The sequence below is a fragment of the Hippichthys cyanospilos genome, chromosome 12 (genome assembly GCF_059441005.1).
Source record: "Hippichthys cyanospilos isolate Australia breed blue-spotted pipefish chromosome 12, RoL_Hcya_1.0, whole genome shotgun sequence".
Classification (NCBI taxonomy): Eukaryota; Metazoa; Chordata; class Actinopteri; order Syngnathiformes; family Syngnathidae; genus Hippichthys; species Hippichthys cyanospilos.
In genome coordinates this window covers 4,778,914-4,801,336 of record NC_142380.1, presented here as the reverse complement: position 1 = coordinate 4,801,336, position 22,423 = coordinate 4,778,914, and the positions used below count along the sequence as shown (strand labels likewise).

The window sequence follows — 22,423 nt, the reverse complement described above, 5'->3', positions numbered from 1 at the left end:
GGCTTGCGTGGAAGTGCAGAGATGGGATGAATATTGCCTTTTTTAGGAAAAGGAATCAAGTAGCAAAATTCAGCAATTCAGAAACAGTAGACGGAGAAGAGGTTTATTACAATTCAATGCAAAATAAAAATGTATCCCATTATTTGATGGAAAAATCTAAAAAATCTTCCGTGCAATGTGCCACCTGTCCCTAGTGGGCAGGATTCTGGTTGCCAAGGCAACGCTGTCCTCGCTCAAAAGAATGCTAGTCCGTGATCGGTCCTCAAAATCGGCATGGCGAGGTTTTTTTTTTTTTTTTGTCCAGTCACAGTGAGAAGACGTGTCCATGTTTTAGATGTCCAATCAACTGGAGGGAAGCTGCTTCTGAATCCAACGTCGCTTCAGCTTCTCTGCTTTGCTCTTCTTCTCAGGAGCTGAAGGCAGAAGATGCAATTATAGAACACATTTGGATTAAAAATAATAATAAAATAAACTCACCCCATTGACTGTTGGCGAAACAAAAGGCTGCGCCTTTGGTCCGTCCTGTTTTATTTTGAAGGGACAACAAGTCTTTGCCTGACAAGACAAAAAATTGTTTGTTTTGTTCACACTACCTCAGGGGACATCTTGAAAAATCAAACTTGGCGTCACGCTTACTCGTGGTACGGTTAGTCCCCTCGCCGTAAAGCCGTGAGTGGAGGAAATCCTCTGCTGCTTTCTGCTGAAAGGACACTACCGTTGGAGGGTTCACTGTCGTTACTTTGTAGTTCCCCTTCAGGCTAAAAAGAAAACAAAAACTCTTGATGGACCAGTTTCTTCAATTTGGAATCATTTTCTGATACTTTGAGTACAAAAGTAACTAGCACAGGTATTGTTTTTATTTTCATACTTCCTGGCATTGTTCAGTTTTTGCTTCTTGGTCTGTTTATTTTCGTGGTCGTCTTCATCCTCATCTTCATCTTGGAGTGTTGCTTGAGCCTCTGCCCTTCTGTAGGAAAGAACCACAAAATTATCATCCCGACGTGTATCATGAATACTAGATGGGGGAAACTTACTGTGACGTGTCGATTTCTTCCAGAAGTTTAGCAGAAAGAAGTTTTTTCTTCTGCAGCGAGAAAGAATGTTTTAGAATAATATAATATAATATATATATATATATATATATATATATATATATATATATATATATATATATATATGGAGGTACCTTCTGCTCCTGGAACAGTTCTTGCCTCTTCTTCCTCTTCTCCTTCAGCAGGTCCTTCTCCCTGGAAGCACGTAGACGCACCAAATCTCATTGACCAAACTAACGATTTGACATTCAACTCAACTGGTTTTCACTCATACAACATTAAATGTCAAACTTTAACAGCGACACTTAAGTTTTCAGTGACGTTCTTCATATCGGCGTTGTTGTATTCTATTGGAATGCGTTATAGTCACAAAGCAGGCATGTTGTGAGAATTTAACAGCGGCTTAGTCTTGTTAGCTAGCCTGTTAGCAGTTAGCTTACCTTCTCGCACTTTCCAGGGCCTGCTTGACGCTCCGCAGCGCCTTGGTCTTGGAATCCACGAAGGTGACTTCCTCGGGCGCGTCGTCGTCGCTGGACTCTAATTCCAAACTCCAATTTTCCACGATCTCGTCGTTTGGGTCCACTTTGGATGGGATTTTTGCCACACCACGTTGTTTGGGCGCCATCTTGGGGCGGTCTCGACAAATCGCTCTGACGTATTTCCTTTGGCAAAGAGGCTTTTCTGGCACGCAAAAAAAAAAAACAAAACAAAAAAAAACATACTGTTGCGTTCCTTAAGGGTGTGTTTGAAGATCTCTTGCTATTTTAATTGAATTTATTGTTACTGCTCCTCCAGTCAAATTTTGCCAACGTCAAGAAACCGTAAAACATAATAAAAAAGCCCACTTCGCAGGGCTTGAACTTCGGGTCAATTCTCCTCTGTTTACCTAACCAAAAAGTTTTGCAAATTGTTTGAAGCTATTTTCGTATCGGAGATGGCTCGTAACAATGACATGTTCTCCCCACAAATTCTGGAAAGGTTAAAAAAAATTGCAGAAGGTACAAATTGAAAATCGTGTATGGGAACTCTTGTCACCCTCATGAGTTGATATATTTCAATCAGAAATGTAATTGCACATTATAATGATCAAGAGATATAAGTTGGGTTTGAAAATATAAATATTAAGTATTCTTATGTGTGTGAAATATTTACATGTAATTCACATTTTTAAACACTATTTTATCTTTGCTATTAGAGCTAGTCGAAACTGCAGAATTAATTTAAACAATTTAAAATGACGTTTATTAATTTTTAACAGGGTAAGTTAATGGATTGTCTTTCATGGTTGCTGTTTTGGACAACACTTTATTATGTCTGGAAGTGTTAAAGTGCTTGTATAGAAATAAAGTTGAAAATGAAGGCTCTTTCAAAGAAAAATGCAATTTTATGTCAGTTACATCACGGTTCATCTTTCACCTGTAATAACTATTGACTTCTGACAAAAAAAATGTCGAATGATAATCGATAAAAGAAGCCAAAAATGTTTTTACACTGAAATCCTAACCGGAAGCCGTTTTGCGGATAGCTTTTATTTTTGTGCTCAACACCAGTATCTATTTACGGTCAGTCAACAACGAAAAAGGGACGCCACGATGCAGCAAGCGATCTTCGCTCCGCTGTTGCCGCTGCTGCTGCTGGGCTCGATACAGCTTCGGCAGGCGTCAACGGTCGGCCCGTCGCCCTGCCAGGCCCCAATGCAGTGGGAGGGTAGGTGGGTCGTCTACAACCACGGCACCGGCAGGAACATCCGGGCCGCGGTGTCCTACGACGGGCAGAACCACAGGCTGCGGGTGCTGCAGCAGCACAAGAAGCACACGCCGTGTCAGAGGTGCAACACGCACACGCCACATGCACATCAACAAGATAACTTCGATCGAAAAACGACTGAGTCAGCGTTTTGACGAAAAAGCAGATTTGATTCGGAAAGTACTTTTCCCAGATACGACTCTTGCAGCGTGCGTTGCTTGCTTATAGAATGCAATGCAATCACGTGTTTTTGCATGTAACAAAACGTGCTAACGTTGAGTCATTTTGTGATATTTCGGCTGCTGCTATTTCGCAAGACTTATTTTGCTTGACTTGATGCCAGTTTGCCTTTGGGTTGTTTACCAAGGTTTTCGGGGAAAAAAAATCTTTCTCACAATAATAGAATGACAATGGAGTTTTTCAAAACAAGTTGTCTCCCCCCTCCCCGGCCCCCCCCAAAAAATCTGGGATTTGCATTTTTTTTTCTCCTGACATTTTTTCCCCTGCGTGAGGCCTCCTCATTCACAGCCCCCACCTCAAAAAAAAGTATGATTCATGTTTGAATTTGTTTTATGTGTTAATGGCAATGAGCCCGACTCAGAGTTGTTTCACAATAGCATCAGTTTGACTTTGTCGAACAATTGTGAAGGAAAAAAAAAAGCTTCAAACTTTGGGTTACCACATATTTAAGGTTAAACAGACTCATGAATAAGATCTGTGTCAACAGATATTTGAAAACAAATAGTGGAGCAACATATAGATGACAATACTTTGCAGTGAACACCAACTTTTCTGAAAATCTGTGTATATATATTTATATACATTCATACACCCTGTATTTATACATCGGGATTATTTTTCTTAAATGACGGTGATACAAAGTTGTGACGACCAACAAAGTTTTTGTTTTTATTGCGTGCACAGGTACTTTGAGTACATCTACTTGTACGATAGCCAGATAGTATTCCAGATTGATCAAAAGACAGGCGAATGCGCTAAGGCGGAACTGACCGAGGCCTGGGACCCCTTCGACATTCCCGACAACTCCACCTTTGAGGACCAGTACATCATCGGCGGCCCCGGCGACAACGTGGAGGTCCAAGAGTGGTCCGACAGGAAGCCTGCGCGAAAACGTGAGACCGGGTGGCCCGTGTCCACATTGTCTTTTTCAAGATTAGAGCAAAAGTTGCAGTGTGGAGAGTTCCAATTTTAACAATGGAAGATAACACATTTTTGTCTTGATTGCTTTCCCGTTTAAAAAAAAAAAAAGAAAAACTCAACCGCATTACTCTGTATGAAATGTGCAAGTGCCCAATTCATCTTGTGTATTTTTGTGTGTGCATCAGATGAGACGTGGGTGGGTGTGTACACACTACGCGACTGTTACCCGGTTCAGGAGACGTACATCAAGAACAGCAGTGTCACCACGTCCACGCGCTTCTTCAATCTGCAGCTGGGCATCAGCGACCCCAACGTCTTCATGCCGCCGCCCAGCTGCCAGGCGGCTCTGCCGCACGCCTTGCCCCACACGCACTGCTGAGCTGCTTGGGTTACGGCTCGGTTCACGAGATCCAGATGAGATATATTTGCTTTTTAGTTGATCTTCAAAGTGACAAAAGTGGGGAATGTCTAAAAAAGGATACATTAAAAAAATGTATTTTGAAAGATTTGTGTCCTCTACTTTTCTGAATAAGTCCAACCATGTAAACGGCATTAAATACTAAACCCATTTTTCATATCATGTGGTAATAAAGCAGATTATTCATACAAAAAATACGTCTTCGGTCTGTGTCAATATTTTCTTATAATGACGAGTGCTGACCGGTCTGTTTGTTTGATTATTTGTGCCTGAAACGAATATACTAATTTTTGCAAAGAAAATGAAGATTGGTGGATTTATTTCTTCCACTTTTTCCATTTTGTTTGACTATTTGTACTTTTTTATACACTGTAATGTGTATCGTATTATATGACGTCGCAAAACCGTATTTACACTCCGAATGGTTAGATGGCGCCATAGACATGAAACCAACGAAGAAGAAAGTTTAAAGGTTAACAGGAAACACCGCTTTACGAAATTGGAAAACACGTTTTAAGACTTGGATTAATATTTGCATTTCTTCTTGATTCGATTCTCGAGGGAAGTAAGTATAAACCCCTCAAAACACGACTGTTGTGATGTGACTGTCAAATATCTCAAATAATCGCATGTCAATGTTTCTTTTAAACTTTGTTGACGTCTGAGTGGGCCTCACAGGCTAGGCTAAGCTAACAAGCGAGCTACGACGGCAGCACAAGTACAAACGAAAAACACGCTACAAACATTAAAACTGTCTCACAATTTACTCGTGTGGGAGACTTAAAAAAAATCAATTAAATACGTCATTTGACGAACTTCTAATTTTTTAAGTAACAGACTTGTACACATAGAGTCAATGTGACCATAACCCCATTGCTTAGTTAACACAAGAGCAGCATCAATAGACAAGGCTATTGACGGCCCTTCAAGTTGTATAGGTACAATTTTTCCTCAGCTTTTTAGATGCAAGGCGACCTTCCAGGCTTTTCCTCCCACCCTTCCAGGCTAAGTGCATCGGATCACTCCCCAATTATTAAAAAATGCCTCCATGCACAATATAATATTGCAGATTATCAGAATTTATTGGCAATTTTTTGTGATTAATGCCATCTCATTACTGTTGTGTCCAGGCTGCGATGTCGTACACGTGCATCAGCTGCCGTGTGGCGTTCTCCGACGGGGAGGTGCAGCGTGCCCACTACAAAAGCGATTGGCACCGCTACAACCTTAAGCGCAAGGTTGCTGACATGCCGCCCGTCAGCGCAGAAAACTTTCAGGAGCGCGTCCTGTCACAACGCGCCGCTGCTGAGCACCAGCTGAGCCACACTACAGAGGCTTGCGCCATCTGCAACAAGAAATTCTCCAGCGTCAACGCCTACCGCAACCACCTGCGCTCGCAGCGACACCAGCAGGCTGAGCGCCAACAAGTGGAGAAGCTCAACCAGAAGAACCTGGAGAAAGGGCTCACCGGACAGGACAAGGCGGACCACGACGCCAGGAACGAAGCTCTTCGACAGGCCCTCACTGAGCGACGGGAGGCCAAGCTGAGCCAAGAGGAGGCGTCACTGAGGAGTGGGCCACAAAAACCTCCACGGCTCGTGTGGCTGGAAGAACAGGCCAAGCGGAGGGAGCGGGAAGAAGGGGCTGCCATCCAGGAAGGTCAGTGAAATTTTAAAGAAATACAGCAAACCCCTCGTCTGCAATATCAAGAATTCTCACGAGAACAACAGAACTTCCATGTGTTGTCATGTCATCCTTAGCAAGGCTATTTAAGTTAAGCTAAAAAAAAGAAACGATAAATCCCTAACTATTCTAAACCCACAGACGAGTGGGAGGACATGGAGGATGATGATGATGGTGATGATGATGATGATGATGATGATGATGATACCTGGGTGGAGGAGGACGAAGATGAGACCACAGAGGATATGGAAGGGGATTCCTCTGCTTCGTCCGACCCGCAGCGGCCCGCCGTCACCAGCCTCCCCGGTTCCATCCCTGTCACCGACTGTCTGTTCTGCTCGCATCATTCCAAAACGCTCATGCGCAACGTGGCCCATATGACGCGCGTTCACAGCTTCTTCATCCCAGACCTCCAGTACCTGGTGGATCTCAGGGGTCTGATCCGCTACCTCGGTGAATACCAATTCTTTGAAAAGCTGTTGACATCACTTTCACCCATCGGAATTTTTTTTCCTGGACAACAATAAATAAACAAATTAGAACACACAATCAGCCATTTTGAATGAGGGGAAATGAAAAAAAATAATTTGACGCGCATGTGTTGTTGTTTAGGCGAGAAAGTGGGCGGGGGCAACGTTTGCCTGTGGTGCAACGAGAAGGGGCGCTCCTTCTACTCTACGGAAGCCGTGCAGAGTCACATGACTGACAAAAGTCACTGCAAGCTTTTCACGGACGGGGACGCCGCACTGGAGTTTGCCGACTTTTACGACTTCAGGTAACCATGAAGATGACGTCTCTCATGATCCAAGTTCCATTATCAGCTGGACCTAGATGGTTCAGAAAATGCTCACTGAAAATCATTTTGCTGGGCTTGGGAAGTGTGCGCTGACAGATGTTTCAAACTCATAATGGAGGTCCAAAACTAAGCTCAAGCAGTGGTGTCCAAACTATGGCCCAGGGGCCATTTGTAGCCCACCTTCGAAATCTTTCCGGCCCGCTGCATATTCTGAAGATACTTAAGGACATGGCCGGCAATGCTAACTAACAAAATAAGATAAGCTACATGTTATTGTTCTCACCTTACACTCCATCATCTGAATTGGGACTGCATTGCACAGGAGATCCAGAGTCCAGTCAGAATCATTTCTTACTACAGCTCATCAGTGGAGAAAAAAAATGTCTGTTTTTGTTTGGGTAACAGGAGCAGCTACCCAGATGGAGGGGAGGGGCATGATGACGACATGGATGAGCAGCTTCCTGACGACAAGAACGTTCAATACGACGACGAGACGATGGAGCTCACACTCCCTTCAGGTCGGCGAAAAAAAAAATCTTGGGGTATTAACTCATCTTTGAAATCAATGATACTTACATGACATTTTTTTAAACCTATAGGGGCCAGGATTGGCCACCGGTCCCTCATGCGATATTACAAGCAACGTTTTGGAACAGAGCGGGCGCTGGTTCTTAGCCACAACAGGAATGCGGTGGGACGCGTGCTACGCCAATACAAAGCGCTCGGATGGGGTGGCGACACAGGTACGCATTAAACACACAAAATATGCGCTGTCAAAAGACAGTCATCTTCTCACATCGCTAAATATGCTCAGTTTTTTTACTTCTAGTTTTTTTTTTTCCCTTGTCCAACTACTAAGGAGTACTAGAATCAGAAAAGACAAAGTTATTAATCTTTTGTTTTTCTTGAAATAGGCAGGGAAAGGTTTTTTTTTGGGGGGGGGGGGGGGGGTGTCACTTGAGAAGTGTCCTATTTGTCTTCCTCTCTATATTTCGTCTCTTGACCATGAAAACACACCCAAACTTTGCTATGCTGTCCTCCAGGCCTGGGAGGCGCGCGTCACGCTCATCGTGACATGCAGTACGTGCAGATGATGAAGTCCAAGTGGATGCTGAAGATGGGTATGAGTCACAACGCCACCAAGCAGAAACACTTCCGACAGCAAGTCATCTTCTGAGACGTCCGCATGGAACTCCCAGCTCGTCATTGCCGCGGCAACAGTCAAGCGTTTGCAAATGGGACAGTTTTGGTGTTGGGCGATCACTGGAAATTACCACTCTGGTGTTTTGAGATCCAAGCCATAATTCGGGTGAGATACAAGTGATGCATGGTGGGAAAGCAAGCGGTTCATTTCCAGTCTGAGTTGAAGCTTGCACTCAGAGCAAAAAAAACAAAAAACAAAATAAAAACGGTAACCACCACATAAGTGTGATGTTAGCTTAATGCTAACACATAATGGGGAAACACCGTCTGTGAACAAGGTAAGAAATGCCCTCTATTTGGCGGTTTTCATACCTTAAAAATGCATAAATTGGTTTTTAAAATTGCTTTCAATCATGTTTCCAAAACAAGCAATGTTCCCACAAAACTAAAATGCAACAACTTATGAAAAAAATACTGTATATCAGCAAATGTCCAAAAAACAAAAAAGTAAATACGAACTTGGTAGGCAGAAAACTCATTGTTTATTCTCTGCAAAGAAACTACTATTAGTGCTGTACTGAGGAGCTGCTTCTGTGGTTGGTGTATACTGTATTTGAAGGATACTGCCCCTGGTGGCCAAAGCACGCATGGCAATCATTTTCATAAAGAAAAAATAGGTTTGAGTGTTTTGAGCTATGAGTGGGCTCACAAATAAACACATATCTCAAGGTGGCAAAATTTGCAATGCTGCTTGATCCTCAATTCCACATAGTTTGTTGGCATCAAGCTGCCACATATTAAAGCATTACTTCTATACTAATGGACATTTTTTAGCGTGCCTGTCATTTCCAGACTCAGCATTTTGATCATTTTCGGACCTCCACTCTCAAATCTTGTATAAAGTCACCAGATGATTGTCCAACTAAAATATTAAAAGGCAACAAAGGAATTGTTTATTGTGTGGTTTTATTCATTTTATTAATATAACACGTGACTGTGTAAGAGTAACTTGAGGGTTGTTCAAGAATGATGTCCTGCACCCTGGACTGGTCGCTGCACAATGACAGCGCTCTGAAGACAAACTAGTGACAACAGCACCCGTCAAAAAAAAAAAAAAAACATACCAAAGATAAATTTGAACTAAATATATGCACAGTATATACAGTAAAATGTATACAGTATAAAAAAAACGTGATCATACACGATGTTTTTTTTGATGTGCTTTACTTTGAAACTGCGACTAGGATATTCTTTAACTCTGAAAGGCGGCTTCCGGTATGCGGGAAATCTCTTGACAAACAAGGAGCGTCGAAAGTGACACTTTTTGTGTCCTTTTTTTCTTTGAAAATCCGAAAAGATTTTACTTTTGAAAAGGCGCAAAACCACAAGGGGAGATTTATCCCTGCACCTGGAAGGAAGAGTACTCAGGCGATCGTTGACACGTGAGTGGTGATTTTGCTTTCTTTTTGTCGAGAAAAAAGCACTTTTGGGTGCAAACACGTCAACACAACGGCATCGACTTACTACGCAACTCGTACATTTTTGTTGAGTAAAGTATTAAATAAGTATATCGACTGAAATTAAGTGAAGTGTTAAATTTAATTTCTTAGTAAATTATTTTATAGAAAGACGAACGCACCTAAGGAAAGCTTGATTTAACGGTGCAAATATGCGAGGCATGCAGCTATAAATAGCCCCAGCGTTGCATACATATTTTTGTGGCACTTTAGATTAAACTGCCAGGGTTATTAATTATGTTTCTATAGAACGCGTGCCATTGTTTGTTTTAAACTTATACAATATTTTATGTGGCTTTTTGTCCACTTCCGGTGACGCGTTTGGTTCCAGCATCACCAGTTTGACGCAAAGCATGTTGGGAAACTCTTGCTGGACAGAGAGGGGAAAAATAATCTGGGACGGAGGTGAATTTTCAAACACTAACAGGAAATGAGACAAAAGCAAATACAAGTTAAGCGGATTTTTTAAATTTTTAAATAATGCGAGCAATATGGTCGAATAGCAGTTGTACACGAACAAACACATGCACACACACGCAAGAGTACAGTATGTCCCTTGTTTGAGTTTTTGTCACATGACCATGAGCTAACTCAAAAGGAGCGGGTGTTGCCCCTCCCTCAGACAATATCTTTAAGGATGACAACATAAGAGGACCTGTGTCCAACTGAAACTCGAATGTTTGCCGTTTTTCAAGCTTTTAAATTGGACATGACATCACTTCCTGTTTCCTTTTTTTGGTTTGCTGACAGAAATAAGTCACTTGGAAGTTTGTTATGCTTTTTGTGTGTGTAGCGTGACTTGTCACTTTTCCTGTAGACAGATGACAACAGCATGTAAACGCCCCCTGACGTGATCCTTTGCTTTCATCATCGCGTTCAAGTGAAATGTCGCTCTTCTTCGCTGGAGCGGTGACCAGTATGTCAAAATCTCCTTGCCGTATTCATTGTTACTCACTGGATGCTAAAGTGAGCTAACGCTAGTTTCCTGTTCAGGTTCACCGATTAAGCGACGCCTGAGGTCAAGCTCCGCCCACCAGAGGTAACAGTCCCGTCCCTTATGTTCACTTTAGTTTAGCTGTCATGTGACCTTTGAGCATTTCCTGTTTTATCATGTGATTCATGTTCGTTTCCTGTTTTACACTCATGTGACTTGTTTGTTTCCTGTTTTGCTAATAACGCTTGTGATGGGGAAAATGATGCTTCATGAAGCACCTATTTTTTTTGGAGGACCAACACAAAACCACAAGTGCTTCATGAAGCTTTGTTTGTCCATCACTACTAATCGCTAACTTGTTTCACAATGACTTGACTACTTCCTGTTTGGTGATCTGTCCATTTTGCTTGCTACCACACCTCTATATTTTCCCGCATCCATCTCAGCCTGGACGTGTCCTTGCTGTCCCCGGATTCGTCGTACGTGTGTCGCTCTTCGTGGACGTCCCCTTCGGGAGATGCCGGCCATTCACGCTGCTGCCGCCGCTCGCCCCGCCTCCTCACCAACGGCTACTATGCCGTGACCGATGACAGCTTCCTGTGGGACGAGGATGGCACGGTGTCCTTGATGCCCTGCGCTGCCAGCGTGACCTACAAGGAGAATATCTTCAGGTAGGAATCGGCTGTTTCTGTATCCATTTTTTTGAATGTTTTTTTTGGGATGGTGGGGTGGTCATTTGCTAGTTTGGGTTCCGTCAGGGTGTTCCGGAGGCGGCGCCGTAAAGTCGGCAGATCTCTGGCTCGCCTGCTGAGCGGCGTCACCGAGAGCTGCCAGACCTGGTTGGACAGTAGGGTCTTTGGGGGCGTCTTCCGGGTGGGCCAAGACCAGAACGGAAACTTGGACCAGGATCTGGACCTAAAGAGAGAGAAGGAGAACCAGGATCTGCTCCAGGACTGGGCCCAGGAGGAAGGATTCACTTCGCTGGATGAGCCCAGCTGGTCCGGTTTGGACCAATCCCAAGTGGATAATAGCTGTGAATTCTTCACTTACGGTGAGATTCTAACCCAAATCCTCCCAACTACCGTAACGTTTTGTTCATGTTTCGTAGTGAATATTTGCATGGTTTGTCATTTTGTGGCTTCAGACCCCAGCGAAACAGCGCCTCCTCTTGACAAAGGGGCTTCACCCTCCAAGAAAATAATCCAGGAGGAGATTGGCTCAGAAATCTGTCAATCGACAGAGCGCTTCACACAATCGCGAGGCGGGCTCTCGGAGGTCCCGCCTCTTTCTGCCTTTTACGCCAAAGCCTGCCAGCAACCTGACGTGCCTCCACGCATAGGTACTTGATTTATTTTATTTTTTTATTATTATGTCTATATTCTTTATTTTAATTGTCTAGTTTACCATTTTTTTGCTGTTATTTTTATGTATTATTTTATTCTGATTCCTGGTTTGTTTGTATTCAAAATTACTTTTATTTTTCGAGATGTCACGTTTAATCCTTATTTTTATTATATTTTTCCTCATTCATATATTGTAAGTACCTTTATGTTCTTTGTATGTTGAAATTCGTTTTTCATTTTTTATTGTAGTCTTTACATAAGTTTAATTTATTTAAAAAAAATTGTCTTGACAAATAATTTTCTTAATATTTTGTTTGTGTATTTCAGGCATAACACCGATGACTCTTCTGACTTTGTCCTTTGTCGTCTTTGTCTTCATGATGCTCGGCTCAGGGTAAAAGTTTTTTTTTTCAAACTTTGGACTTGCCAAAATATTTTTCCCAATGAATCCTCTTGTTTGAGCGCATCATTTCCTCTGTTAGGTGTTTGCTGAGGAGCGCGGCGGCGGCGACGACGTGCGCGGCGGTGGGGTGCCTGTGTGAGTGTCACAAAATAATCAGAACTTCAGTTGTATGATGTCTGGTGTTCACCTGCAATGTTCCAATTTTGCGGATTGTGCTACAGGTGCGAGCAGGTGGAGTTGGCTGCGAGGAGGACGAAGGCGTGCCAAGACCGAGGTGGGTCACTCGCACACTCATTTATCTCCAATTACATTGATGTAAAATATTAAAATATACAACTGCAATCTTAGTGAATGTATGTTAAAAAAATTTTATTGTTCAACTTTCAGGACATCACCTCACGCAACGAGTGACCTGTGTGTGAAACGCTACGTGTGGAGACACGCCCACATTTAACTTCACTGGAACTCACACACTTAGCAGAAAAAAAACTCATCCCAAAAGGGTCCTAAACAGAAAAAAACCCCAAAACCTTTCCTATGTATGTGTGTATTTCAGAGAATTTTAGGTCAGTTTGTGAACGTAAATTTAATTTTTTTTCCCTCACTATTTTTTTTTAAAGCACTTAAGGAACTTGTAGCCTTTGATTGGTCATATGGCTTGATTTTCAAGGCTCATTTGCATATGTGAAATTATGTGGCACAAGAAGGGTCAAATGTGTTTATATTCACTAAAACATTCTGGATGCTTTTATGAATAATTATTTTATTGTCACATTAGCCACTAAAGTAAAATATTAACACTGTCACATGTAACCGGCACTTGTTACACTTGTTACTTTGTTGATTTTGCACTTTTGTAGATGCATGTTAAACTAAGTCTATTTTTTTTTTTTTTTTTATCATTGATTTTGTGTTTACTATAGCATGTATTTTTTTCTATATTAGAGTTTCTAAGGTCACGGAAAAAAGGAGGCCTTCATGCACTTATTTGCTTGATATTTAGGATTGAATATCAAGTCTATTAGAAATGGTAGTGACGTTGCAATTCCTTCGGAATTGTTCAACATTAAAGAAGTCTTTCTGAAATTTGTTATGTGGTCTGCCCCATTCATATGAACATAATTTATTACTATATATCCAGTAAAACGTTGCAACTAATGAGTTAAACAAAAAGAAAGACACGTTAAAGTTCCACATGTATTTACAATTGCTTGGGTGGTATGAAGACTGCCTGTCTTTATCAGGCCTCTCAAATAATGTTTATCTGCTCATGCAGGCCGGTACTGCGAGAGCAGAATAAGCAAGGAATTCTTAGAAATGCATTTATGAGAACTCAACATTGTAACATGGCTAAAATCTCCAAAAAGTTGAACTCCAATAATATCACTATTGATGCCGTGTCGCGTTTGAAAGATGTAGTACCGATATTGACCACAAGTTGGCAGACATCGCACACAAGCGCCTACAAGCCCCAGGCCGTAATTATGACGAAAGTGTCATTTCCGCTAATATGATCGTCACAGCACTTATTGTAGACAAAAGGTTTTTTTTCTCTCTAAATGTAAAAGTGTATTTAAAGTTCTTACGTTGTTAAAGTTTTGTCCTTTAAAAACATAGACAACACGTTAATAATGTTACAAAGTGCGACTTGGCTCCTAATTGCATAAACTTGTTGGAATGGACTTTGGGATTTCATCGATGACTAATTTGACAGTTACGTTCAGGTGAGTGACTAAACGATTCGTTTTTGGGGAATTTGGATGACATGAACACCAAATTGTAATGTTTTTTTTTTTTTTGTGAAACCATGTAGTGAGTTAAAGTGAGTTATTGCACACGTGTTGGTAAAAATGATTATTTATGGTTTCATGTTAGAAACGTGCCAAGTGGCCGCCATCTTTTTTTTTTTTAATTCCGTTGCTTCAAAAACACCCCATAACAAATACATTTAAAAAAAAAAAAAGGAGAGCCTTCTATGATTTATTTCGCTGCCCACACACACAAAGTTTTCCATCTGTTTGCCTAAAGTAATATTTTTGGGAGTCTGTTTCAATCATGACGCTTATTTTGACATCTTTAATTGCTGGTAAAATTAGTCGCCATTTTAAAACTCTAAATTGAAGGTGTTTTTTAAAAAATATTCTCGACCACTTTTTCTGATTTTCAAAATTCTTTCTGTATGGTACTCAGGTCAAAGTCATACTTTAGCTCATTGCTATTCTTTAACTCATTTAATGTCATCTGATTTTCAGTAGAAGGGAAAATACTGGTTTAAAGAAAAACTGCAATGCTTAACTTTGTTCAAATGTCTATAAGCATGTTTATTGAACACCTTTTCAGATTTACATGAGGTTATTTTTTTATTTTCTAAATAAATTCTTGACATGGTAACAAAAGGGAGCTCCCGGGGTCATCGGCTTGCTATAAACTTAAATGAAAACTTAAAACAAGCAAATAGCGCTCTACAGTTTTCTACACAAAAACAAGTTCTCCAAAATTTCAGAATAACAGAAATGGTAAAATTTGACTTGTTTTCAAAGAAATTAAAAATATTTAAAGGTACAAAGTTTTACTTTGGTCAGCAGAATATCTTAAAAAGTTAAGGTTAATTTTCAAAGAAATTATCATCCATCAGATTTAAAAAAAAAAAAAAAAAAAGCCGATATCGATGCCCAATAATCGAGCTATCCTTAATTATGAGTAAGAAATTGGTAAGAAATCAACAGCAAGTGTTTAATTCTGTGACCTGAAATAATAAGATCAAAAGTTATTTACTTGAGGTTGAACTGGCGCTTGTTGATATTCGAGTTGTGGGAGCGATTTAGCAGAACCCGTTCAATTGATATTGGCCAGAGGATGGGTCGCCGGGCGGAACAGGCTGAGAAAGGGTCTGCTGAGAATCCTGCCCATGTTGGCGAGGAAATTGTTGGGGCCCACGGGCACGCCTCTGTTCACCAAATTGATTTGGGCCTTGAGATGCTTAAAAACGGCGTTGTCAAAAGCCGGGTGCTGAACCGGCAACGGCGTTTGAGAAGAGTCAAACTCCTTAGACAGTTCTCTCGCCACCGCCTGGATCACGGCGTCGTAGGTGTCCATGTCGGTGAGGACGGCGGCCATTCTCGGGCTTATCTCCTCCACCGCCCTCTCCGACAGCCGCTTGATGGCGGGCAAGATGGTCGTGATCTTGGTGCAGGATCTGCACTTCCACGACAGGCGCATGACCAGGGCGACGATGAGAGCGCTCACCAGGCTCCTCATGTGCGCCTGGTGCAGGCTACCGGTAGGCGAGGGGAGGATCACGGCCGGGCTGGTGGTCAGACTGCTGGACCCCGGGGTGGCGCTCATCCTGGAGGTGGAGCGCCGCGACGGCGGCGCCGCCACCAAACCGGAGCCGTCCTCCAGGCTGGGAGCCTCCGCCTGGCTCTGGCTGAGGTCGGAGATGAGAGTGTCGATCTCGTTGAGGGCCCCGGACACCTCCACGCGGCTCTTGGCGTTGACGCGCAGCACCTTGAGCCACAGATGCAGTTGCTGCATGTACTTCTTGATGGTGTCGTCGGTGATGGCGTAGAGGACGTTGCAGTAAGCGTGCTGGCGCACCGACATGGGGCCTTCCTGCGTGGCCATCAGGTGTTGAAAGACCGTGTCGGTCAGCTGCCGCCGCTCCTCCTCCGTGCAGGTCTCCAGCTCCCAGTCCATCATGTTGGACGTCAAGCTGTCGAACTTGCTGCTCAGCTCGTCCTCCGACAGAGGACGCGACAGCTGCCTGGACTTCTCGCTGCTCCTGGTCGGGCAGCAGCGGCTGGAGCTTCCGGAGCGTCTGGTCTGGAGGCAGACCACGAAGGGCGGCTGAGTCTTTTTGAACATGCTCTTGAGTCCCGCCATCATCTTCTGGAAGCGGGAACGTCCCACCATGTTGAGCGAGCTCCTGACGACCAGCTCGTCGCTGCTGGCGGAGGATTTGGGCCGCGACGAGAAGAAGCGCTTGACTTTGTCCAATATGGCGCTCATGTCGATGCACGGCTTGGCGAGGGCCGGGCGCTCGGCTCGCTGCTGCAGCTGGACCATGGTCTGGACGATGTCCTCGGCGGTGCTCTGGGCGTCCTGCGAGCGCCGCAAGACTTCTTCCTCCGGCTCCTCGCGCCCTTCCTTGGCCCACTTTAGGAGGATTCCGGCCACGGAGCGGGTGGCGGCGTCCACGTCCACGGGCGTCAGGCCGCTCATCCTGTAGAAGCGCTGCGTCATCTTGCTCAAGTAAGCCAAGCATTTGTGAGCGTGGCACACCATCTCGTAGAGCGTGTTGACGCTGGACATGGTGGCGTTGACGTATAACAGCGGTTCCGATTGGCCCTCGCTGCTACTCAACGCCGAGCTCAACACCGAGTTCATCCTGACGTTGGCTTCCTTCTCGATAAGAGCCGTGAAGCGCTTGGCGCCCACGAAGTCCACCTCGGGGACGTCTGCGGCGGCGGCGAAGGTGGTCATGATGCTGTCGCCCAGTTGTGGCGTGCACTTCTCGATGGCGCTGCTCATCTCGTCCGGGGACGCCCGGCCCTCCAGGTGCTCCACCAGCACCGGCACCACCAGCCGCAGGACCTCGGTGGCCACCGTCTGCACGATCTCGCCGCACATGTCGGCCAGGATCATGTCGATGGCCGGGTCGCGGACGCCCGCCGCCAGCAGCGCCCATTGAGCCGGCGTGATCTTCAGGAAATGTTTTTCCGTCAGGGACAGAAGAACCTGACTGGAAATGTAACTGGATTCGCTCTGCATCTTGACACAAGTAAGAAGCGTCCGTAGATACCTTCCCGCCGATGTACCGTTTGTGTTGTTCTCGCACGCTGTCCCGAGAGGGCGCCTTGAACCGCGGTGTCACGCTTGATGTAATTGTGACCTCGCTCCTCATTTAGGCCTGATGTCATGTTTATGACAAACGCCTCTTTGAAGGGAGAGGGACTGCGCGACTAAAGATTATTTTCATAATCGATTAACTAATGATTTTGGCAAAAACATCTTTTTTTTTATTAAAAAGTTCTTTTTTTTTCAAATTAACTGTGCAGAAAATGAACAAAGCTTTTATGATTTGGTTGCCACTTTGGTCCAGACAATTTTCAAAATATCAGTTTTCCAAAATAAAAGTAGATGTTTAGAAATGGCGTATCCTTATTCAACACGATGCTATTCAGGCCACTAATAAAACAAAATGTGAGAAACCTGTTGAGAAACTGAAATGTAGAGCATTTAGACCATTGATGTACAAAGTCAGTCCTTGAGGGCCGGTATTCTGCATGTTTTCCAGGTTTCTTCCCATGACACACCTGATTCAAATGATCTGATCATCAGCAAGTTCAGAAGCCTGATAACATTCCAGATTATTTTAATCAGGTGTGCCTGGGAAAGAAATCTAGAAAACATGCAGAATACCGACCCTCAAGGACTGAGTTTAGACACCCCCGATTTAGACAATTTTACGCCTCTAATTGTCTATACAATGTAGTTAAAAAAAACGAACAAAAAACTCATGGGTTTTGGATGAAAGTAATGAGGAAAATTTGCAGTTTTCTTTTGACACTTTCAAGTATTGCCTACTAACAAACTAACACTTTCCAAAATATAATTGCAGGCCATGTCAAAATAAAATTTAGATGGGGGGCCACAAATGGGCCTCAGTCCATAGTTTGGACTAAACCGTAGATTCATTTGTGATTATTTGTTGCTTAATCATTGCATTACTTGTTCAATGTATTTATATTATTTGTAGTGACTTGCTTTTACTTGGGATATTTTCACATTTGATTTATTAACACATTGGACATGAAAAGTGTCCAGCAAATGTCCATTCACACTTCATGATAAAAGTTTCAAAATGCAAAACCATTCTTACCTGAAACTATGTATTATGGATTTAATCACGAGTCAATCAGGTGATTGTGGTACTAATTTTACCAATGCGAAAGTTAAAATCATTGAAATGCTAGCGTGCTGACAACTGCGATTGACACAGTCGACTTGCCCACTAAATGTACTTGTATTTGTATCAACTGTATTGGGGGCAAGTTGGCAAACAGAACCTCAAACCCAGAGATCATTCAGCGAAAAATTAAGACTGAAAACCTTAACTTGAATGATTTTCAGCGGCGTATCACTTGTTGAGGTGTCGATTCCATTTCTATTGTTTATCAAATTTTCACTGGTCCAGTTGGCGCGGGGCCATCGGACCTCAATTAATCTTGGACCTTATTTATTGAAGACGATTGTGAAACCTCCACAAGTGTTTCTGAAGCGTGGGACTGGCGCTATGTGTGAGTTTGGCGATCGGAGCAAGAAGTGTTCTCACGTGGTTAACATTTCTGCTTCTTGACAGTTTTTGCTAGCATTTCGCATCGTCCTTTGCAGACGCCTTTAGTGACGATGTAAACACGATGTCGCTTATTTAAAAATGATGTCATGTTTAATCAAAGACGTCTTTGAATGTGTGTGGGGGGGCATAAATGTATCCATTTGTATATTTTTTTTTAAGTAGATTTTAAGTGAGATTTTTGGGTGTGTTTGAAATTATTTTTGGCTTGTAAGAGGTTTTTGGTTTATGCGTTTTTTTGCATGTCAGAAATGTAAGTGGCAGTTGCTGGATGTTTAACATAAGTAATGAGTTTTTTTTTTTAACTCCATTTTGTAGTTTTATCATAATTTACAAGAGGATGATGTATTTAGTTAACATGCACTTCACTTTCTGTCGTGTTTGTACATAACTCTCATGATATGCTCATTTTTCCAATGTTAGACTTGCTCAAAAATGTGTACCACATGTACAAAAATGTGTATTCACATAAGTTTGAAAACAATTTTGCAAGTTGTCTAATCAGTTTTGTATTTCTTTTACTCACTGAATTGACATCAAAACGTTAAGTTGAATTACAACCACAACAGTTAAAAAAAAATGAAAAAGAACTCGAACTGAATTGAATTGTAAGTGAAAGAATTTAAACTGAATTTATAAGTCAAGGAATCAAGATGCTAAGATATCAAATCACAGCCTGAACAATTTTAACCAAATTGAATCACAAGCTAAAGAAATTAAACCCAAATCAAATCTGAGCTAGAGTCAAAATGGAATAGAATCGCAAGTAAACAGTCAGATGTGAAACTAGCAATTTACAAGTTAGTCAGAATCGTAAGACTTGAAATCAAATCACAGCCTGAATTGAATTGGAATTGCAACCTAAAGAATCAAACTCAAATTGAATCTGAACAAAGGAATTGAAGTGGAATCCAATTGCAAGCTAAAGAATCAAATTCAAACTAAATGTCATCATTATTCTAAATTCATCATTCAAGGAATTGAAATTGAATCAAATTATAAACTAAGATTTGGAATCTAACTGAAACCAAAATAAAAAGCAAATCTGATTACAACCTAGTGAAAAATGAAATTGCAACCTGAACAAATGGGAATCAAATCGTAACCACAGTAGTTGAGATCCAAGGAAAAATTTCAATCGATAAGAATTCAAATTGCAACTGAAACAAATCACAACCTAAATAATCAAATTCCCAATTTCTGCGATGTCCTCGTGAAGTTGGAAAGTCATATGCTCAACTTTTAGCAGTCAGGTGGCCTTAGCCTTCCTCTTGCACTCCGGGATGGTGCTTCTGGAGGTGGATCCTCAAGTTCTGCTTACCCGCAAACCTCTTGGCGCAGAGGTGGCAGGCGAACGGTCGCTCGCCCGTGTGGACGCTCTGGTGCGTTTTCAGGTGACCCGATTGCGTGAAGCGCTTTCCGCACTGGGCGCAGCAGTACGGCCGCTCGCCCGTGTGGACGCGCACGTGCGTCTCCAGGCTGCGCGCCGACGAGAACCACTTGCCGCAGTAGTTGCAGACGAAACGCCGCCCCCTGGACAGGCGGGTCCCGTCCACGGCGTCCAATCGAGGCCCGGCTAAGCCCAGAGCCAAAGGAAAGGCGGCGTTTATGTCTGACGCGGGTCGGTGGGAGAGGGCCAGGATTCGCAGGCCCTGATTGGCCCATGATGAGCGCAGGTCCGGCTCGCCTGCGCCCAGGCCACGTAAAACCCGGTCTGGACTTCCATGACCAAACGCAGAGCCTTTCCTCGAGTGTTCGCTGTCGGATTCTGTTGGCAAGTCGTAGAAGCCGTTAGGGGTGCTGTCTCCGGCAAGACCCGGGGAACCCGGAAAACTGGGGGAATCTTGAGGCGGAGCTTTGGCATTTTCTTCCCAAGGATTGGGTTTGACCAACGAGGTGGCGGTGACCAGTCCGGAGGGACCGGCTTCATGCTCAGCCCGGGATGCCGGTTCTGCTCCTCCGAGCAACACATGAGGATGCTAATGTTAACGCGTGTACATCATAATGCACTAATATTAGTCGTTCTTAGAAGGAGTTAAAAACATGTAAATCTTCTGTCAATTTAAAGCGTTTTCACAAAATCAGGCGTATGCTGCAGAGATTAGTTTTGAATTATTGACCAAAATACAACAGGGGTCCATTTTGAGGTTTCCCAATACAAAAACAAAAAAGGTCTCAACTTTCACTTCCCAGCAGCCAAAGGTTCAAATTTGAATACCACCGTTTTATTTCTGGCTCGCCAGCTGTAATATTGCGTCACCAATGACTGCAGATCAGAAAAAAAATAACATTTTAATAAAATATTTATATAAAAAACTACTATGACTACTGCTTACTCAGATGTAAGCAGCCTACGTGTCACACAGTTTTAGCAAACGGCGTCCAGATGAATGACATCACAAGCCAACAAATGCATTGAAACTTACCATCATCGTCGCCATCATCCTTGTCGCTTGTCACTTCCTGTTTGACTGTAACCACATCCTCTTCGCTCCACGAGTTGTCCGCACATGAGGTGTCTTGGGACTACAAAACCACAACCATGCAAAATCAGTTTTAAGGTATTGCGTGGTGTAAAGATACTAAATTACCTTGTATAAAAACAATATTATGAGATGTATTCAAAAACACTATTGGGGTCAATGTGTAACCTCTGCAGCTGGCGGCGCAGATTCTGCCATTGCCGCTGACGACAAACGCTCTCCTCGCTTCTGCCCATTGCACTCATTTGGCGACATGTTCAGCATGCCTGATGGGGAAATATGTGGCACTTTTAATTGACAGGGAACATTCAAATAGATCAAAATAGTGGTAGTAATAACACACCATTGACGATAGTATTCTAGAGTTGTGGTTTTTGGTGGCATCTATCGACTCACCTTCGTCGGGCTCCTCGTTGGCTTCGTTCGGGAGTCTGGCACCCAAGAAGGCGGCTGCCTCTCGGTCGTCGCCGTATCGGTGGGCGACGAATGTCTCGATCAGGTGGAGCTTCCTGCGGAGCTCATCGTTCTCCTTGCGGCTACGGCTGATCTCCATCTGGAAGACGGCATAGCCGTCGTCCACCAGATTGCAGATTTCGGCTACGGCGGCCCGGGTCAAAGCTTCCATGATGGTCGCCAGCTGCGAGTGCAACGCCGTCAAGCTCTTCATCGCCATAACACAAAACGCACTCTTGATTAACGTGACACTTTGAGAATAAGCGAATTTAGATAAGAACGTGGAAAGTGCATACACCGGTAGACATGTTTGTTTAGGTGCGTGGACGTTTTTTTTCCTGCTTCCGCTTTGAGGATTTCAAAATGAAAGTAAGGCGACGCAGCTTGTTGCGCATGCGCCTGTTGCTTCACATCCGGGTACATCTTTTTACTTATAGTCTGAGGTTCGTGCTTTATCTGTAACCTTGTTGGATTTTTAATTTTTAACGTTTTTAATCTAAGTTTGTCAGTTATAATAACAATTTTTAACCCCTCAAATTCCTGTATACATGCCATATTTAACAACCTAAAAATGGTCACATTTATATTTTCTCAGCAGCACTTTTTATTCTTCTTTACACAATGCAACATTTCTAAACGTGGAACTTTATATGGTATGTGTTGGCCAAACTAGTAAACTTCTTCATATTATAGCAAATATCCGCTATAATAACACTTAACACAATGCAAAACCCTGTAGACAGGCTAACAACATTGGCATCGACGTTGTGGTCGTTCTATACCTTGAAACAATTTGCATGTTGTTGACATGCGAAAAGACATTACATTCACAGTCATATTAATCCTATGTAAAAAATAATATATTACTGCAGCTCAGGAATTAATTATAGGGTTTGTTTCGTGCATTAACTGCGAATGGGGAATCGCAAGTGCGGG

The 22,423-nt window shown here is 43.0% G+C and overlaps 5 protein-coding genes across 8 annotated transcripts; 3 read left to right on the top strand and 2 right to left on the bottom strand.

The window, feature by feature from the left end:
• Nucleotides 1–89: 89 nt before the first annotated feature.
• nol7 (nucleolar protein 7) lies at nt 90–1,688 on the bottom strand. Its single transcript, XM_088430052.1, has 7 exons — nt 1,493–1,688; nt 1,187–1,247; nt 1,035–1,084; nt 869–967; nt 637–758; nt 478–555; nt 90–413 (listed from the first exon to the last, which is right to left on the bottom strand). Exons 1-7 carry the CDS (start codon nt 1,675–1,677, stop codon nt 343–345), a joined length of 666 nt encoding a protein of 221 aa, XP_088286178.1. The 5' UTR covers nt 1,678–1,688; the 3' UTR covers nt 90–342.
• A 909-nt stretch (nt 1,689–2,597) lies between these two features.
• epdr1 (ependymin related 1) lies at nt 2,598–4,463 on the top strand. The gene is made up of 3 exons (XM_088429683.1): nt 2,598–2,880; nt 3,723–3,931; nt 4,145–4,463. The coding sequence occupies exons 1-3, from the start codon at nt 2,645–2,647 to the stop codon at nt 4,336–4,338; spliced, it is 639 nt and encodes a 212-aa protein (XP_088285809.1). The 5' UTR covers nt 2,598–2,644; the 3' UTR covers nt 4,339–4,463.
• Nucleotides 4,464–4,836: 373 nt separating this feature from the next.
• znf622 (zinc finger protein 622) lies at nt 4,837–8,953 on the top strand. The gene is made up of 7 exons (XM_088428627.1): nt 4,837–4,942; nt 5,508–6,036; nt 6,202–6,513; nt 6,673–6,835; nt 7,262–7,374; nt 7,456–7,599; nt 7,900–8,953. Exons 2-7 carry the CDS (start codon nt 5,514–5,516, stop codon nt 8,031–8,033), a joined length of 1,389 nt encoding a protein of 462 aa, XP_088284753.1. The 5' UTR covers nt 4,837–4,942; nt 5,508–5,513; the 3' UTR covers nt 8,034–8,953.
• Nucleotides 8,954–9,271: 318 nt separating this feature from the next.
• Nucleotides 9,272–13,282, top strand: tmem71 (transmembrane protein 71). Of its 2 annotated transcripts, none has more exons than XM_088429685.1 (10): nt 9,272–9,441; nt 10,338–10,432; nt 10,510–10,555; nt 10,897–11,121; nt 11,209–11,501; nt 11,595–11,789; nt 12,121–12,187; nt 12,276–12,331; nt 12,418–12,470; nt 12,584–13,282. In XM_088429685.1, exons 2-10 carry the CDS (start codon nt 10,402–10,404, stop codon nt 12,605–12,607), a joined length of 990 nt encoding a protein of 329 aa, XP_088285811.1. In that variant the 5' UTR covers nt 9,272–9,441; nt 10,338–10,401; the 3' UTR covers nt 12,608–13,282. The 2 variants fall into 2 exon arrangements, with proteins under 2 accessions (XP_088285811.1, XP_088285810.1); XM_088429684.1 differs by having other exon boundaries at nt 10,334–10,432.
• A 4,867-nt stretch (nt 13,283–18,149) lies between these two features.
• LOC148414472 (uncharacterized) lies at nt 18,150–21,815 on the bottom strand. Of its 3 annotated transcripts, none has more exons than XM_088429752.1 (4): nt 21,431–21,815; nt 21,203–21,300; nt 20,978–21,077; nt 18,150–20,508 (listed from the first exon to the last, which is right to left on the bottom strand). In XM_088429752.1, exons 1-4 carry the CDS (start codon nt 21,705–21,707, stop codon nt 19,811–19,813), a joined length of 1,173 nt encoding a protein of 390 aa, XP_088285878.1. In that variant the 5' UTR covers nt 21,708–21,815; the 3' UTR covers nt 18,150–19,810. The 3 variants fall into 3 exon arrangements, with proteins under 3 accessions (XP_088285878.1, XP_088285879.1, XP_088285881.1); XM_088429753.1 differs by having other exon boundaries at nt 18,150–20,502; XM_088429755.1 differs by having other exon boundaries at nt 18,150–20,319.
• Between the last annotated feature and the right edge of the window lie 608 nt (nt 21,816–22,423).

Excerpts from the sequence above, each read along its gene's own strand:
- nol7 (XM_088430052.1), bottom strand. The coding sequence starts at position 1,677 with ATGGCGCCCAAACAACGTGGTGTGGCAAAAATCCCATCCAAAGTGGAC. Across the intron at positions 1,085-1,186 it reads AACTGTTCCAGGAGCAGAAG|AAGAAAAAACTTCTTTCTGC; the intron begins GTACCTCCATAT and ends TTCTCGCTGCAG. Across the intron at positions 414-477 it reads TTTCGCCAACAGTCAATGGG|CTCCTGAGAAGAAGAGCAAA; the intron begins GTGAGTTTATTT and ends TTCTGCCTTCAG.
- epdr1 (XM_088429683.1), top strand. The coding sequence starts at position 2,645 with ATGCAGCAAGCGATCTTCGCTCCGCTGTTGCCGCTGCTGCTGCTGGGC. Across the intron at positions 2,881-3,722 it reads AAGCACACGCCGTGTCAGAG|GTACTTTGAGTACATCTACT; the intron begins GTGCAACACGCA and ends TTGCGTGCACAG. Across the intron at positions 3,932-4,144 it reads CAGGAAGCCTGCGCGAAAAC|ATGAGACGTGGGTGGGTGTG; the intron begins GTGAGACCGGGT and ends TGTGTGCATCAG.
- znf622 (XM_088428627.1), top strand. The coding sequence starts at position 5,514 with ATGTCGTACACGTGCATCAGCTGCCGTGTGGCGTTCTCCGACGGGGAG. Across the intron at positions 6,037-6,201 it reads AGGGGCTGCCATCCAGGAAG|ACGAGTGGGAGGACATGGAG; the intron begins GTCAGTGAAATT and ends CTAAACCCACAG. Across the intron at positions 7,600-7,899 it reads CGGATGGGGTGGCGACACAG|GCCTGGGAGGCGCGCGTCAC; the intron begins GTACGCATTAAA and ends GCTGTCCTCCAG.
- tmem71 (XM_088429685.1), top strand. The coding sequence starts at position 10,402 with ATGTCGCTCTTCTTCGCTGGAGCGGTGACCA. Across the intron at positions 11,790-12,120 it reads TGACGTGCCTCCACGCATAG|GCATAACACCGATGACTCTT; the intron begins GTACTTGATTTA and ends TGTGTATTTCAG. Across the intron at positions 12,188-12,275 it reads TTCATGATGCTCGGCTCAGG|GTGTTTGCTGAGGAGCGCGG; the intron begins GTAAAAGTTTTT and ends TTCCTCTGTTAG.
- LOC148414472 (XM_088429752.1), bottom strand. The coding sequence starts at position 21,707 with ATGGCGATGAAGAGCTTGACGGCGTTGCACTCGCAGCTGGCGACCATC. Across the intron at positions 21,078-21,202 it reads CTGCGCCGCCAGCTGCAGAG|TCCCAAGACACCTCATGTGC; the intron begins GTTACACATTGA and ends GTGGTTTTGTAG. Across the intron at positions 20,509-20,977 it reads GGATGATGGCGACGATGATG|GAGCAGAACCGGCATCCCGG; the intron begins GTAAGTTTCAAT and ends TGTTGCTCGGAG.